At 36.4% G+C, this 18,110-nt stretch overlaps 1 protein-coding gene across 5 annotated transcripts in view; it reads left to right on the forward strand.

Annotated features, from left to right (window-relative positions):
• Positions 1-832: 832 nt before the first annotated feature.
• Positions 833-18,110, forward strand: part of CAPS2 (calcyphosine 2) — a 45,916-nt gene continuing 28,638 nt past the window's right edge. For 3 of the 5 annotated variants that reach the window (XM_027595440.1, XM_027595441.1, XM_027595442.1), the window contains exons 1-7: positions 833-892; positions 4,582-4,684; positions 7,569-7,618; positions 9,716-9,761; positions 9,850-9,975; positions 11,920-12,093; positions 16,643-16,765. In XM_027595440.1, the coding sequence (XP_027451241.1) occupies positions 4,604-4,684; positions 7,569-7,618; positions 9,716-9,761; positions 9,850-9,975; positions 11,920-12,093; positions 16,643-16,765 (600 nt within the window). In that variant the 5' untranslated portion in view covers positions 833-892; positions 4,582-4,603. The remainder of the gene's footprint in view (positions 893-4,581; positions 4,685-7,568; positions 7,619-9,715; positions 9,762-9,849; positions 9,976-11,919; positions 12,094-16,642; positions 16,766-18,110) is intronic. The other 2 variants (XM_027595444.1, XM_027595443.1) reach the window with 1 other exon arrangement.

Raw genomic sequence — 18,110 nt, forward strand, 5'->3', positions numbered from 1 at the left:
AAACTTTTTACAATTTGAAGTTGAGTTTTTTGTTTCATTTTTACTTTCTTTTTCCAGTTTAATTTTGCTTTTCTTTCTGTGAGGGGGGAATGGGTGGATGAATTTTATATAGGGAAGAAATAGAAGGAGTTAATTACCTTATACACATTGCAAATATATTTGTATTTTTACTCCAAAACTGACTCCAACCTGCAAATTTAGATATATACATTTTAGGGGAGCTAACTTTGAAAAGACTCTCTAGATTAGAAAAACAACTTGATTTTTGTTGTTGGAAAACTGGATTAGGCTTCAGAGGGTCTTAGTTCTACTTTGAGTATCTGACACTTGGCTGTGTAATTCAGAAAAGTTATGGGTATATTACAGTGGAATGGAACCCAAGAAATTTCTCAAACCAGACCATTCCTTTTATTGATGAGTTGATGACCAAAGACATAGTATGCAGAGCAAAGAATAAAATGGAAATTTCCTGATTCCTAGGCTTGTTCCCTTTCCATTGTATTAGTATTTTCATTTATATCTCTATACATCTATATATCTATGTATCTATAATTATATCTCTCTCTATAATATTATGAAGCAGTCTTGTCTTTTTAAATAATCGCAAGTTCCTTGAGAGTGGATATTACAACATAATTTTTCCCCTCATAACATCTCTCTGGGATCTGAACTCCTGGTAGATGTTCTATAAAATATGTTAAATATAACTCACTTAAAGAATTATACAACAGCTGTCTGGGTCCGGGCCGGGCTTTGGCTCTCTCTCTCTGAGTCGAAGAAGCCCAGATGAGTGAGTCCTCTTCCAGATCCCCGCCGGGATTTAGAGACGCCCCGGAACTAGTCCCCGGATGAGGCTCAGAGGCCGCTACAAGGTTTTCAACACTGCCCTCCGGTAAGTACCTTGGCGGGGTAGCTCGCGGCGCGGGCCGGGTTTTCGGAGGAACGACCCTACACAGCGTGGGGCAGAAGATGGCGTGGAAGGAACGAAAGATTTGGGCCGATGATCATCTCTTCCCTGGAAGTGGGAGAGGGTTTGGAGGCCCAGCGTGGGGACGCCTGGTGCTAGGCAACCTGCAGCCGCGGGCCTGGGCTTGTTGGAGTCTACTGGGAACTGTACCTTTCCAGCTTGTCCTGTCTGGAGGTTCTCTGTGAAATTGCCCCCGTTGGTACCTTTTTCATCCTTCCCACTGTGGACCTGCTCTTTACCCAGCTTATTGGGTCAAGTCAGGTTGGCTGTCCCGTGTGCCCCACCCCAGTTCATGAATCTAAGATAGGAAGGGGGCGGAGCATTAGTTGTACTTTGCAGGTGCATTGATGTATAATCTTAACTTTGTGGGGAGTGGATGCACAGACAATTACTATGAAATTAAGAATGATGCCAGGTTCATTCAGATACTTGGGTCTGTTATCACCTGGGCCCCAAGATAAACTTGGTCCTCACCTGCATGGAGGTTAAATACTAAAATTTCCCTCTTTCCTTGATTATGGGATGGATTGGATCAATTTATTCTTCACTTTCCATTATGTTCTGATTTGCTGTAAGCAAATTATAGCCACTAATGTCACTAACCAAGAGAGAACTGGTGATAATTGCGATTGGAAATAATCATCCTTAAAAAATGAGAGAAGTGGGAGGTGAGTTCAGTTCTTTTTGGTAGCAATAAAGATAATATGGTAAGATTTGAATCTGTTAGTCAACAATATTCATTACATGCTAGCTGTAATATCTCATGACTTGGCAGCAGTTTGGGTGGGGACAGAGCCATTCAGAAGTGCTTTTCCCTGCTCCTACCGCCTCCCGTCCCCAACATACTCCAACTGTATATTCCATGCTATAGGACCAGGACAAACTTTGGTATGCATTCCAAAGATCTGTTCACATGTCATTTATTTAAAATTCTGATTCTTTTGTCACCAAGTTTAGGTTTCTGGTGCTCTTGAGTCTCTGCAGCTAACTCCCCTCTTTCTTCTGTCCTGTATAAGCAAGGGTGTAGTATTAGAAAGAGGTCTGAAACTGGTGTAAATTCATGCTCGGTAATAACTGGCAAATAATTTGGCAAAGTACATGTGCCCGTTTTGAGGTCTCAGATTCCTCAGTTTGAAAATCAGAAGGTTGAGCTGTTTTATCTCTGCAGTCCTGTCCAAATCTTAAGATTCTTTTGACATCAGGTGTCAGTAGCCTCACAGCTCTAATTCTGGATTGTAATAGATCGTGGAGTGTTCCACAAATGATGGTTGCCCCTTGAATATTCCTGTTATAGCCAATGAATCATTTGTATGCTACATAATTCTGAAATAACTCCTATCTGAGTTGACTGAATTCACTTACTTAACAAATATTTAAGTTCCTACTGTTTTCTAGGCTTTCTGTTAAATGCTGAGATACAAGATGAACAGAACCATAGTCCTTGCCTTTATGAGGCTTACAGTATAGTGTGAAGAGTAATAGTTACCATTCATGCTTTGAATGCCTTATCTATTGTTTGAGGACAGAATTTATGTGTGGCATTGTGATCCTGTCATAGTTAGGTTCAGAGAAAGGATATGTTTAAAATGTGTACAGGGGTTTGTGCATTAATTTCTTTATTGACTAAATAAATATTTATTTAAGTATCTGCTATATTAAGGACATGAGATACCAACCTTCATGGACTTGACAGTTTATTAGGGACATGAAAAGAGTTAATTACAAGTGAAGAATGATGACTGTCAAGCTTGGGGAAGTACAGGGACTAGAAGATCCAGGAAAGAGGACTTAAATTTTGTTGTTTTTGTTATCTGCAAATGAATGATGGTTATTTAAAGTGACCTATAGTGATTTGAAATGGCTACAGTAGTTTCTAAGGTATAAATAATTGTGCGGTTGATGTGTGGAGAAAATCACTTAGCTGATTGCTCAGCACCTCTGTTTCAACTTGGGTTTGTTGGCTGCTGATCTTCATGGCAAGTACAACAGCTTTTGTGATGTGATTAAAAGCAAACAACAATCTTCTCTCCACCCCCCACCGAAACAATAACAACTTTAAAAAAGTTGCTTCTTTGTGAAAGATAACTCAGAAAAAAAAAGTCAAATTATTTTTAAATCGAATGATTTGTGATGTTTTCAGGATATGTCTACTGTTGGTTGGTTACTCCTAGAGTAGAAATCTAGTCTTGGGGTGTGGGGCTTTAGGGGAGGGGGCTATGGAATTGGGTAAATGGAGCCATACAGATAAATTAGTGAAGAGCTGGGATATCTTTCAGGATTTCACTGGGCCTGCAGTAAAACTGCATTTTAATAGTAACAATGATGGCTACCATATATTGAATAACCATGTTCTACCTAATATAGGAAGATGAGAAAGGTGCTAACATTAAACTCATTTTACACCCTAGAAATATTGGCTCTGAAAGATTAAGTTCTTACCCAAGCTTACATTACAAGGAAGTATCAAAAATGAGGATTTTAATGTCAGTCTCTCTAACTCTATGCTGACACAATGCCATGCTATCTTTCCCTAAACATTAAGAAAAAAAGTTTACTATTAAAATAAACCCAAGTCTAATAATAGAAAAAGAAAGTATGAATTGTTAAACAATGTATCCTCAGTAATATAAGATTGAAGTGTAAAAATCTTCAAAATTTGCATGACTGAGATATTCACCTGATTTTTGTTTTGTACATTTTTGTTCAAGTTGATTGTTTTCAACCTTCTCTTACATGCATTTTTACCAGTCGCCTCATAATTGCTAATTGGACCATCCATTCTATTTTATTCTTTGTATCAGAGAATACTGTTTGCATAACACATTTTTTCATCTGCTTACTCCAGCAAAATCAAAACTCATAAAGGTTTAGGAAGAGAGTAAAGAAAATAAATTTACATCACTTTGAAGCACAAGCATTCGTTTCCTATTACTACTGTAAAAAATTACCACAAACATCGTGGTCTGAAACAACATAAACTTGCTATTTTACAGTTCTGGAGGTCAAAAGTACAAAATGAGTCCTACAGGGCTAAAAATAAAATATATATCAGCAAGGTTGGTTCCTTCTGGTGGCTCCAGGGGAAAATTCATTCCTTGCCTCTTCTAACTTGCAGAGTCTGCTCATGACCTCTACCTCCATTCTCAAAGCCAGCTATCTAGTATCTTTACTCCTCTCTGACCTGGCTTTCCTTCTTACATCCTCTCTTTCTTACTCTGATCATCCTGCCCCCCTTTTATAAGGACCCTGGTGATTACATTGGGCCCTCCAGATAATCCAGGATAATTTCCACACCTCAAAATTTTTTACATAATCACATCTGAAGAGTCTTCTTTGTCATGTAAGGTAAACATATTCACAGAGTCCAGTGATTAGGACACAGACACCTTCAGAGGAACCCTATTCAGACTAGCATTTACCCCATAAATGTTGCCCCATATAATGTAGTTGCCCCACATAATGTAATTGCCCCACAAAAAGTTGATTTTGGTGAAAGAAGTAAGAATGATTAACCACATGATTTCTTTCCATGAAGTAGTATTATGTAGCTTGTATGGCTAGTTTAAAATTAGAGTAAGAGTTATCATTTTGTATGTTTTTCACCCTTTTCAAAGTACACTGCAGACGTGAACTTGAATGGATTTAGAGGTTAAAGGCATTGCTGCTTCTCCTACGAGTCAAACTCAGCCTTTCACTGGAAGAAACAAGCTGCTGCAAGTACGTGTGCTATATAATTTTCCTCTCATGGGATGATTCATTAAATAATTTTCTGACTCTTTTATTCATGTTTATGACAACTTATACTCACAAATATTTAGGATCCGTATTTCCTAGATTTGAAGAACTGAGTGGCCAAAATTGAAGATAATCATTCTTTCAAAGTGGGTCCTTCCTTGAATTAGTTTTATTTTTAAAAATCAGGCTTATTATTATTGTCTTCATATTCTTATTTAAAAAATTATCTGTGTGTATCTGCAGAAAATATAAAAAATAAGGATAGTAGAAAGAAGAAGAGAATATCAGTATACATCTTGTGTTAGCTAGGTAGAAAGAGAATCAGAGCTTTGGGGCGCCTGGGTGGCTGTCATTAAGCGTCTGCCTTTGGCTCAGGTCATGAGCCTAGGGTCCTGGGATCAAGCCCCGCATTGGGCTCCCCGCTCAGCGGGAACCCTGCTTCTCCCTCTCCCACTCCCCCTGCTTGTGTTCCCTCTCTCTCTGTGTCTCTCTCTGTCAAATAAATAAAATCTTAAAAAAAAAAGAGAGAGAATCAGAGCTTTTATTATTAAAACTTTTATTCCTCATAACCTTCATAATATCACCACTGTGTATGTATATGTCATTGATGAAGTACAAGGTTATAGCTGCTTTGTCCTTGTTGCCACCGTAGAATTGGGTATATATAAACTTTAGTTTAGGAATATATAAAAGTGATACATATTTCCTTGCTATTCTTTTTTTAAAAAATATTATTTATTTATTTATTTATTTGAAAGGGGGGGCATGAGCAGATGGGAGGGAGAAGGAGAAGCAGACGCCCCATTGAGGAGGGAGCCTGACATGGGGTTCTGTCCCAGGACTCTTGAGATCATGACCCAAGCCAAAGGCAGACGCTTAACCAACTGAGAGATCCAGGTGCCCCATACTCAGCTTTTTAAATAAAAGGCCAGCTAGTAAATATTTTTGGCTTTTTATAGGCTCTTGTTTCTGTTGCAGCCACTTAACTTAGCTGTTGTAATGAGAACACATAGACAGTTCATAAATGAATAAATAAATGGTTGCATGTTCCAATAAAACTTTATTTATAAAACAGAACTGAGCCATATTTGCTGACCCCTGGACCAGGGATTTATAAACTATCATTTATCTTTCTTCTGATTGGCTAGCATAATTTTGTTGGAATTAGACAAGGTAACTGCCATTCTGAAATAGGTAGTCTGTGACTTCAAGGCTTTAAGTCTGTCAAAACACTTTCTGGGGGATAATCATGGTGATGACCTTGACTATGACAACTACACTTACATTCTACTTAGATTTTCTTCCTAAAGTTAGATGGTATCCTGACGTTTCCCAAACACAATTAAGAAAATCTTTGGGGCACCTGGGTGGCTTAGTTGGTTAAGCATCTGCTTTCGGCTCAGGTCATGATCCCAGGGTCTTGAGATCCATCCGCACATCGGGCCCCATACTCATCTGGGAGTCTGCTGCTCCCTCTGCCTCGCCCAACTTGTGCTCATGCTCTCTCTCTCGAATTAATAAATCAAATCTTAAAAAAAAAAGAAAATCTTTGATACGTGATAGAAGTGTGCTGCTACTTTAGGCTATGATATGTATGTCATTTATATAAAGTTGACCCTTAAACAACTCAGGTTTGAACTGCATGGGTCCACTTATATGCAAATGTATTTTCTCTTCCTTATGATTTTCTTAACATTTATTTTCTCTAGCTTACTTTATTAAGTATGGCATAAGAATGCCATATAAAGTATATACGAAATATGTGTCAATTGACTGTTTATTACCAGTCAAGAGTAGGCTAGTAGTAGTTAAGTTTTTGGGGAGCCAAAAGTTATACATGGATTGTTGACAGTATGGGAGAGGTAGCTGGCACTCTTAACCCCAGCATTGCTCAAGGGTCAACTTAATATATATATAATTTTATGATTTTACATTTTTACATTTTTAACTTTCTATTAGGATAGTATTTAAAATAATGCCATATTAAAGCTTATACTGAATTGAATTTGTTTTTTCTTTTATGATCAATTAGAGTGATGCAGCTCAGTGTTGAATGTAATTTCTGTACTTGCTATCAGTACCACAAAAATGACCAGTTTTCAGAAGTAAGCCAGAAGTGTTGATGCATGAATTGTTTCCTGCCCTTTTTAACTTGATTTTTCTCTATGACTCATATATATTTCTTCTATAGTGTCTGAGCTCACTCTAATTTTCATATCTTTGCATAATTTTTTGGAAGTAAGACTGAACATCTGCAAATGTATACATATATATATTTGTCACTTCTTTGCTTAAATCCTGCAGTTTTCCCATTACCTTTAGGACAAGGTCCAAGTTCTTTGACTTGTATTATTATGTAACAGCTCTGGCCCCCACTACCTCCTCACACTCTGGATTTCAACCCTCTCTAGCTGCTAACTCCTGCCTGTGGGCTAGTGCATGATGAGTTGTTCCTCCTGGCTAAAGCAGTTTTCTCCTGTCTTTATCTGGCTAACTCCTACTCATCCTTCAGAGTTCCATTTAAAGGTTACTTTTTTTTTTTTGTTTTTTGGAATGCTTCCTCAATTTCCTAGACTTGTTGGGTAAAATGCTATATGTAGTTGCTCAGGCATAGCACGTGTTTTTTTTCACATTATTGAGTAAATGTCTTGCCCAGCAGGCAGAACACCACGAGGATAAGGATTGTCTGTGTTGCTTTTCATCCTATCTCTGTGTCTCAAGCATAGTAGAGAGAGGCTTAGTAAATATTTCTTATATGGAGTTTACTGAAAATGATGATCAGCTTTATTGCATTGACTCATTGCTTATCTTTTAAAGTATACATAAAGGTTATATATGTACTGATATTTTCTTTTTTTAATTAAAGCAAGGACAGACTTCCAGGTCATGGGCAATCCAGAATCCTAGCCTACCTGTGTAAGTCACATTTCTTTACACTTGAGCTATTTAATGGGTAATTATTTATAATATATTAAGCAAAAAAAGAAAGCAAAATTTTATATGTAGTTATGATTGTGAACCACAGAAAAATTGATGTGCATGTGGATGGCCTGAAAATTGCTGTGCTAAAATTAAAGTAGGGTAATAGGAAGGAGGGTAATACTTCTCTTATTTGTATTTTCTTTAATATTCTTACATTTTCTTGAAAAAGTTTATTGTTTTATTTAGAAAACTCAGCTAAATGAATTTGTTAAAGAAATATGTGAAATTTTGAATTTTATAACTGGGATAGTCAAAATGAATTTAATGGGAAGTATCTGTGGCTTTAATCTTACCTTGATGAATATGACAATTTTATCAATCTTCTTTAAATGATTTTATTTGTGGACTAGACTACATTAATTTATGTTTTATATTTTACATTTTTGCCTTTTAAGATTTGGAAGGATATGACTTTTATATTCTTTCAAGTATTTTAGACTGCAGGGCTTATTGGAAAATAGAAGTTAAAAACCCAGTACTTTATTAGGCTGAACCATATGAAGTTGACGTTTTTATCGATGAAAAATGAGCAAGTATCAACAATTTCATGTGGTTCTACATAACAGATACCTGTATGCTCATCTAGACAAAAAATCAGGGTACGAGGTACATGCAAGCACTTGATGCAAGATACTCAGTATGTGTTGACAGTCAATCATGTGCTGGTAAATGTTTAACAGCTGGTTTCCTGAAAGTGTATTTATAAGTTTATTTTAAATTTTACTTGTTAATTATAAATAAACTTAAGTATATTTTAAGTTGGTTATAAATTTTACTGATATAGAGGATATGTAGTAAGCAATTTACAAATACTAATAAAATGTATAAACTTTTTTATAAATTCCATGCAGCCAATTGATTCTCACATTCTTTGTTTCTTGCTGAATTCTGGTATCTGTAGCCAAGCCATGGTTGCAGTCCGTGAACCAGTGTAGTTCCAATGTGAATGTTGGTTGATATTTTCATTTATTGTAAAGTGATGTGAGTGATTTATTTGTTGACTTACGTAATAGTTTTGGTTACTGGGACAATATTTCCTCAGTTTTTTGTTATTCACAATGTGACAGTTACAGATATGATACACTTTTAAGTTTAATTAATGTTTTCTCCAGACTGTTTTAAGTCTCAGAAATCAACAAAATAGGAGTGCCTGGGTGGCTCAGTCATTAAGCGTCTGCCTTCGGCTCAGGTCATCATCCCGGCTCCTAGGATCGAGCCCCTCATTGGGCTCCCTGCTCGGCGGGAAGCCTGCTTCTCCCTCTCCCACTCCCCCTGCTTGTGTTCCCTCTCTCGCTGGCTGTTTCTCTCTGTTAAATAGATAAAAAAACTTAAAAAAAAAAAAGAAATCAACAAAATAATAAATCAAGTCCTGATTCATAGCATGTGCCAGTTTTTGTGCAAATGATCCCACTGTGGCCGATTTCACCCCATGTGTATAGTATCACTGAACACAGAGTTGGGAAGAGATGCACACCCTTATATTACCACACAAATACCATAGATGTAAATAAACAATAGTGAAGTACAGTGAAGTCATTAAGAAGTGATGACTTTGAGTATTTATTACCTTTGTTTTTAATATAACTTACTTATTTATAAGTTTATATAGTTTTATTTTTAATAATGCTTTGTTAACAACCAGCTCAAAAAACTACTGGGCATTTCCTTTTACAGCTGGTAGGTACAGCGCAACTTTGGCTTTAGTGTACCTTTTTATTTATTTACTTAATTAATTTATTTTAAGATTTTATTTATTTATTTGTCAGAGAGAGAGAGAGAGCACAAGCATGGGGAGCGACAGGCAGAGGGAGAGGGAGAGGGAGAATAGGCTCCCCGCTGAGCAGGGAGCCTGATGCAGGACTGGATGCCAGGACCCTGGCATCATGACCTGAGGTGAAGGCAGACGCTTAACTGACTGAGCCACCCAGGAGTCCCTAGTGTACCTTTTTATATAAGATGTAGCATGTATGATTTGCAACTATTAAAGCCTCATTTTAAAAAGTTATGGGATGCATAGATTATTTCTTTCAGGGTTCCACGACTTGATTTGGGAAGTCTCGTTGACTCTGATGAGGAGGTAATTTTTACTTGGTATTTACTATAATAAACATTTGAACACAGTATTGCATATAGTGTATAATAAGTATTATGTAATTTTATTTTAGGATGATTTTTCATACATCCCACTTAGTACTGCGCATATTCATTTTAACCCACCAAATTCATCTTCTGCTCTCAGTTGGGTCACACCATGTCAAATATCACATACTCAGCATCATCTAAATGAACTGGTTAGTAGTTATTTCTTATTACCAATTTTCAGAATTATAATGTGCATTTAAGCACTGTATTTAGTCCAGAAATTTTATTATGTTCACTCTGTTTTGTCCAGTTTAAGTATTGTATATATTAACATCCCAATCATGTTGGTGAAATAATTCTACTTTGTTTTACATTTTTTTCACATAGTAATAGTATTTTAAAAATGTCTTATACAATTAGTGAAGTACAGGTTTATGCTAATAGGAAATCCAGGAATTTAAAAAATATGGTAGCGTATTAGATCAGATCTTGCTGGTTTAACAATGTGATTTGTCTCTTGGAAATTAACTTATACTTTCGGCTACTAGTATGCTATGGAGTAACTAAGTCACTATACTTATTCCAAGCTATCTCCTTGGGACAATATTTACACTTCAAACAATATTTAGTGTTTTATTTTGTGTTATGAACACAAGTTCTGACCAGTATTCTATGAGGAAGGCTTGCTTTTCTCTTTGTTAGTCTTTCTCCTGTAGCTGGTTCTATTTTTTTAAACTTGTATATATATGTTATTTAAATATAAATATAAGTATATATTCATTTATTTATTTATTTTTAAAGAGAGTGTGTGTGCAGGGGTTAGGGGAGGGGCAGAGGGAGAGGGAGAGAGAGACGCCTAAGCAGGCTTTACGCCCAGCACAGAGCCCAGCACAGGGCTTGATCTCAAGACCCTCAGATCATGACCTGAGTGGAAATCGAGAGTCAGAGGCTTAACCACCTGAACCACCCAGGGACTCTTAACTCGTTCTATTCATGTTCTCCTCTGTCTCATTTTGGATAAATTGCACCAGTAGTACCCTAGACTGTATCATGCTACAATTTTCACCCTGCAACTTTGTTTTATCTTTCTCTGGGTTAGACTTGGATATTATCAACACTTTTCAAGGGTCCTGCCGGCTTTATCCCCCTTTTGGAGTGGCTATCCCCCTTTGGGCCAATACATATGCCATTGTGTTTGCTTAGTACTCCTTTTACATTTCACTTATCCACTGGCTCTGTTATCTCTTACTCCCATGGGAATGTGGTAGGGAACTAAATAATACCAGAAGGTGATATATCTGAAATTCTACAATGACAGCCAGCGCTTCTTAGCGTTCGTGATTTCTAATTCCTGTAACTATTCTGGAAGAAATGCTTGTCAGTGGAGTTTTTCTGGGGCAGGAATAAAGGGCTTATCTAAAACTCTTAAGAAGAAAGAAAAGTTAAATTTTGTCTTCTCAAATTATTTTAGAACCAGGACTGATCTTCAGCAGGGAAACCAGGTACAGGCTTCCTGGTATTGAAGGCCGCTGCCCTTTCTGAGCAATTACATCTGCTTTGATTGCTCAGTGCTGCTATACCAGCTAAACGTTTTAAAATATCACCTCTGGGGGCGCCTGGGTGGCTCAGTCGGTTAAGCATCTTCCTTCAGCTCAGGTCATGATCCCGGGGGTCCTGGGATTGAGCCTTGCGTAGTGCTTCCTGCTGAGCAGGGAGTCTGCTTCTCCCTCTCCCTCTTCCCCTCCCCCACCACTCCTACGCATGCTCTCTCTCCCTCTTTCTCTCTCAAATAAAAAAATAAAATCTTTTTTTTTGTTTAAAGCTACATATCTTTGCATCCTGTCTTTTTTTTTTAATAGACTATTTTTTAGAACAGTTTTAGGTTCATAGCAAGTTTGAATGGAAGGTACAGATATTTCCCTGTTCAGTGGGAACCTGCTTCTCCCTCTCACCCCGCTGCTCCTCCTGCTTGTATTCTATCAAATAAATTTTAAAAAATAAATAAATATCACCTCTGTTTAGCACATAGATCATAATCTGTTTCTTAGGCATAAATGTTAAGATAAATGATAAACCTATTAATGTTAATAAAGAAAATTAATAATTATTTTGATTTTTCTGACAGATAACATACTTTTTATTTTTATATCTAGGAGCAAGACATAATACCTGAAAACTTGCCAGCACCAACGAGCAAATATAAACTAAAATATCAGCAATATAAAACTGAAATGAAAGAGGGATATAAACAGTGTAGTCAGACAAATGCAGAAAAGACAAAATCAAAGATCACACAACAGTGTCCAAGAAACAAGGTAGATGACAAGGTAATGTATGAGACTTTTAAAGTTTTCATGGAATTTAAAAAAATTACATGTACTATAGAAATCATTTTGTCTGGTATGTTTTGCTCTTAGTCATAGTAAGTATAGTAGCTAGCATTTATTTCTGTGTGCTAGGGACTATTTTAAGTATTCTGCTTGTGTTAACTAGTTTATTCTTAACAACTCTAAAAGTTTATTATTATCATTTTCAAATGTGAAAACTCTAGCCATATGACCTAGTCATCTTTTCTGTGTAAGGAGTTTTCCATTTGACTTCAGATTGAAAATAAGGCAGTATTAAAAAGCTGTTTTTGATGTAGCTATCTTGAACTCTGTTTGCTTCACAGTCTAAATTTTAAAGTTGAAAAGTCATTTCAGATGTTGCAGTGACCCTATTTTATTCGCAAACTGTCATCACTCCATGATTGTCTTCTGGCTCTTGTTGGGAGATATTTTTTAACATCATGAATTTCTAAATTTATACTTTTATTTAATGTTAATTAGGTGTAAATTCATCATTCAAGAATATACAAGCAAGCTAACCATAATCAGTTTAATGGTTTTCATAAGCATAAAGGAAAGGTCAACCTTGAATTGTGGAAAGAAAGGTTTGGAAACATAGTTTATGATGCTCCTGGCCATGAAGGAGAGAATACTTAAATATAATTCTTAATTCAGTGAATTCTTTATAAGAATAATGTATTTTCAGGGAAGTTTGCTGGTTGTATTTTTTAACATTTTTTAAAGGTAAAAAGAATTGATTATAAGTAGGCATAGCATATCAGCTATTTTATCTAATCCATGTAGGAACTGTCTTGAACTGACTATATCACATGGTGTTCAGTGGAAAGAGTAACAAAATTAATGGATTATTTGGTCTCTTTTATGCTAAGACAGATTTCCAGATCCAAACAGATGCACACAAGTATAATAATCTGATGTCTGTAATAGTAGGCAGGATAATTTCATAGCCCTTTAGCACCTGGCCATATAGTTGTAGGATCTATAATGTGATATTTAGGTCACTATAATAATGTTGGGAAAATAGAATGAAGATTTCTATAAGCTCATGCTTTATTTGCTGCAGCAAAGTGGTTTAAAGTATTTTTTTTTTAAAGAGAGAGCACACATGTGCGCGCGCGCACACACGCACACACATGCGGGGGCTGGGGGGCGGGGGGGGGGTTTGGGCAGAGATAGAGGCAGAGGGAAAATCCGAAGTAGGCTCCACATTCAGTGCAGAGCAAGATGAGAGGCTTGATCTCACAACCCTGAGATCATGACTGGGCTAGAAATCAAGAGCTGGATGCTTAACTGACTGAGTCACCCTGGCGCCCCTAAAATTTTTTTAAAGTAAAACTGGTTTCCTTGAACGTAGGTTCAAATGAAGGCATTTGTTTATTTTTGATTAAGGGAGGAACAAATATTGCTTGTGAAGCTTCCCATATGATTGGTAAATACTTGTATAGTATGAATGAAGTGTTTTATAGAAGCCAGCATATTCATGTTTTCTTCTGGAAAAAATTCTGTTTTGCTCTGATTTTTAAAATCTACATATAAATGTATATGATTATTATTTCATATGCTCTTGATAGTCTTACAAAAAGGCTCTGGTTTCTCTACATAATAATTTTATACTTAATGGGTTCAAGCAACTTTTTTGATGTCTTTTTAGATATATACCATTATGAAAATCAAAACGACTGTATAAATGGGCTATTAGTAAATCCTATTATAATTACATTAATTAATACTGGAATAGTAATCTCTGGAAGTAGAATTGCTTCCTGATATCAGAAATGTAAGCCCCTCCATAAAGCAGGGAACAACATGTAAATTGATTCTTTTTACTAATTAAAAAGCTAAAGTTGGACATATTTAGGATCTAGGACAATAACTAAAGCCATAACCACCATAATCAATCAAACAGTAAAATAAAAGTTCCCCTCGCTTGTCTAATGGCAAATTTCCTTTGTTGAGTTTTTCTTCCATTTAGTATAAAAAGCTGATGAATCTCTTGTTGTCAAATTGTTATCTAAGTCATAAACTTATATTTTAAATACTGAAACATCTTTAAATAAAGCATGAAAGTCATGAAACTTCAGTTTTATAGAAAATACTAAGTCAGTGAATAAAACAGACAAATATTTTTGCCCTTACAGAGTATATATCATAAAGGAAGGACCTAGCAAGAAAAAAAATGAATCAATCAATCAATCAATCAACCCATCTAGTATGACAGTTGGTGATAAATGCTATGGATGGAAGGGCACTGGGAAGAGCAGGGCTCAAGTTGGGACTGCAATTTGTACAGGATCACCAGGAAAGATCTTTCCCATAAGGTAGCATTTCAGCACACATCTGAAAAGGGTGATGCATAAGCCACTCAGGATAAACTCTTAAGTGTCATGAAGTGGGAGAGGGCATGGAGTGTTTAAGAAATATCAAGGAGGGCGCCTGGGTGGCTCAGTTGGTTAAGCGACTGCCTTCGGCTCAGGTCATGATCCTGGAGTCCTGGGATCGAGTCCCGCATCGGGCTCCCTGCTCGGCAGGGAGTCCGCTTCTCCCTCTGACCCTCTTCCCTCTCGTGCTCTCTATCTCTCATTCTCTGTCTCTCAAATAAATAAAATCTTTAAAAAAAAAAAAAAAAAGAAATATCAAGGAAAACAGTGTGGTCAGTGGAGGAAGAGCAAGGAAGAGAAGGGGAAGGTGTTAAGGGGGGGAGGCCTGGGAGGCAGATCTGTGAAGCCTTGTGGACTACGTAAGGACCTTGCCTTTTACTTGAGGCAGAAAGTTACTTTGCTTTGTTGAGGATGGGTTTTACTGAGAATAGGACCAAGTTGGAAGCAGAAAGTTGTTTGAGGAGGCTGTCACAATAATCCATATGAGAGATGAGGATGATGGCTTGGACCCAGGCAGCAGATTTGGATAAGAAGTGGTCGTGATGAGAAGCCAGATTCTGGATAGATTTTAAATATTTGAGAATATTTGCTGAGAATATTTGCTGCTGGATTGGTTGTAGGCTTAGGAGAAAGGGATGATGGAGGAGGACTGTAAGGTTTTTGGCCTGAGCCATTGGAAGGGTGGGGAAGACCACCAGGAAGTCTGGTTTGGGGAGGTTAAATTTGACATACCGAATGGAAATGTCACTGTTTCCCTTTTGTAAAAGGATAAAAAACAACCTGAAACAAAATAAAAATCTTTTGAAAGCTTCTTCCAACCTGAACATAGTGCAGACCTTTGCTTATACTTAAACATATCTGTTAATTTAATCTGCTTAATTTACCTTATTTAATGCTAAACATCTTTTTGGTACCTGTTAAAATAAATAACTATGCAGGAAAAAATATATTAGGAGGTAAAAAAATTATAAAGTATCCTCATAAATTGATTTCCCAATAGTTAAAACTTTTTTTTTAAAGGTTTTATTTATTTATTTGACAGAGAGAGCAAGAGAGCATAAGCAGGGTGAGCAGGAAAGGGAGAAGCAGCTCCCCACTGAGCAGGGAGCCGACGCGGGACTCGATCCCAGGACCCTGGGATCATGACCCCAGCCAAAGGCAAACGCTTAACCGACCGAGCCACCGAGGCGCCCCTTAATAGTTAATACTTATACAAGATGCATTATTCATTTGTGAATAAGTATTTATCAAGTGCTCACTGTGTGTGGTCCTGTTCTGGCATCAGGGATATTGAAATAAAAATGACAGACAAGGTTCCCTCCCTCATGGAACTTATAGCAGGAGAGGCAGACAACATTCATAAACAAACGTATAATAAGATTTCATGTAGCAATCAAAGGTCACGAAGACAGAATAGAGTATGAATATGGAATGTGACCTTTTAAGAAAGGTCTAAAGTAAGAACAAACCCTGGAGGAAAAACTCTTGTAATCTATTAAGTTTTTGGCAGTTGCTATCCTACTGGGACATTTTTGTTGCTGTTGTTGTTAAAAGAATATAAGTACACCTTATATTCAGAGAAAAATTTAGCATTTATCTTTAGGATCCCAGAGGATCCTTTATCTCAAAGGGTATATCCCATCTCTTAGTACTTTGGAATTTCATTTTACAGAGGAGTGAACATGCCCATTTTTATTAACTTTACAAAGACGCACGTGGGCAATAATAATTATAATAGTTGCTGCTTTTTATCTGATGCTTATTGTATGTCAGATACTTTTATAAGTGTTGGACACTTCATCTTTGTGTGTGTGTGTGTGTGTGTGTGTGTGTGTGTGTGAAGTAGTTACTATTATTAATTCCCCTTTTAATTCCCATTACCATGGGTAAATTGAGGCACAGAGAGGTCATCTAGTTAGAAGGTGGAAGAACTGCATTCAAATAAGGCAATCTGATTATCAGAGCCTGTAACGCTATACACAAATAACTATTGTTATGTGTTATGTATTGTTATGTATACATAGTTGTACATAAATAACTATAGATGTGTTCAGAGGTTATTTAACACATTATTTTGTTAAAAACAAATACACTAAGTAGGTGAACTAAGTATAAACTCTCAAGAATTCATTTATTGCTTTCCCTTACAGTGTATAAAAGTTGAAGAAGCCATTGTGGATGGTCTTACCACTCTGGATAGGAAAGCCCTCTTACAGCAGGGTTATGCAGACATCCCTTACAATGCACAAAGGAGTATGAGAAAATCTGATGCTGTAAGTTACCATGATCTTTACTTACTTCTTAAGCCATTAAGATAATTTGCCCTCCCAAGATGTTGCAGACTTAAAATTGAATAAATAATTACAACAATTGAATTTGTTCAGCAGTGAATGTTCACTAATGTGTAAATTGAATCCTCATTTTTACAAATGGTTGAGGTTTGGTATATTTACTGTGGAGAAATAGTCTTGAATCTTTGAAGGTTTGTCAAAATTTAGTTTATACTATTGAAAATGTTAATTGGCTGCTATTCTTGTCAGTGGGATTATTTAGCATCAGCCCTATTCCTAAAGTAACCTAGTTATTTTTCGAAAGTGATAAGCTAATAAGACTAGAGAAATTCCAGCAAGTTAAGGAAAAGGGCAAGAATAAAGTATTTTTTTTTTTTTTAGGAAAAGGGAAGCGAAACTTCTCAATATTAACTTTAAATTGTGTCTTTTACAAAATCAGTTAGATTGTTGGATGAGTATCGCTTAGGCCAGATCTGGTACAAATAGATAATTACATTTCTATAGTGTCCTGAGGTAATCAGACCAAGCTGCTTCAAGTTGGAGTCCACTGGTCACCCCAGACCCCCCCAGGTGATTAAGATCTTAGACATATTTGTAATGGATTGATGAAATACCAATGTGTGGTGGTTCAAAAGTTGGGAAAACTCTGGTTTAGATAGCCTAAATAATAATAAAGCGTTATGGTTTTAGATGGTTATATTATTATTATCACTGAGAGGAAAGTCACTAAATATTTTATTTGGATTACAGTCACCCAGAATTAATATGTTCTCAGTTGACAGCAATGTGTAATCAGTGTCTGGATCATGGACTGATTTTCTGTGGATGTCTCAAGTTGCCAATTTGTTGTAGTTCTTGTACTAAAATAACAAACATTATTTTCTATGCCTATTATTATTTAGACATTTATGTTTAATAGAATAAGGAATATTACCAGGATTATCCTAAAATTTAAAAAGCTACTTTATAAGGCAAAATAGTCTTCCAAATAAGGCTGATTTTGATATGTTCCTGAAGTTGTACTTGAAATGGATGTTACTGATACTTAAGGCCCATTGGGTATTGTTCTTGGTGTCATCCAAAGCCATCTGGGTGTTAGTGGATTTCTTTTACTTAAGATCACTTTAATGCACTAAATTAAGCATCAAGTATTTTACTTTATTGTGGTAGCACATATTTATCTGTTTTTTTCCCAAGGACATGTTTGCGTGAGTAAATTTTGAATGCATTTGAAATTAGTACTGACTTTATGTTTAAAATCTAGGTGGAAACTTTTTAATTTAATTTTTAACTACTTAATTGAACACCAGAAGCAGTGAACCTGTGG

The sequence above is a fragment of the Zalophus californianus genome, chromosome 9 (genome assembly GCF_009762305.2).
Source record: "Zalophus californianus isolate mZalCal1 chromosome 9, mZalCal1.pri.v2, whole genome shotgun sequence".
Classification (NCBI taxonomy): domain Eukaryota; kingdom Metazoa; phylum Chordata; class Mammalia; order Carnivora; family Otariidae; genus Zalophus; species Zalophus californianus.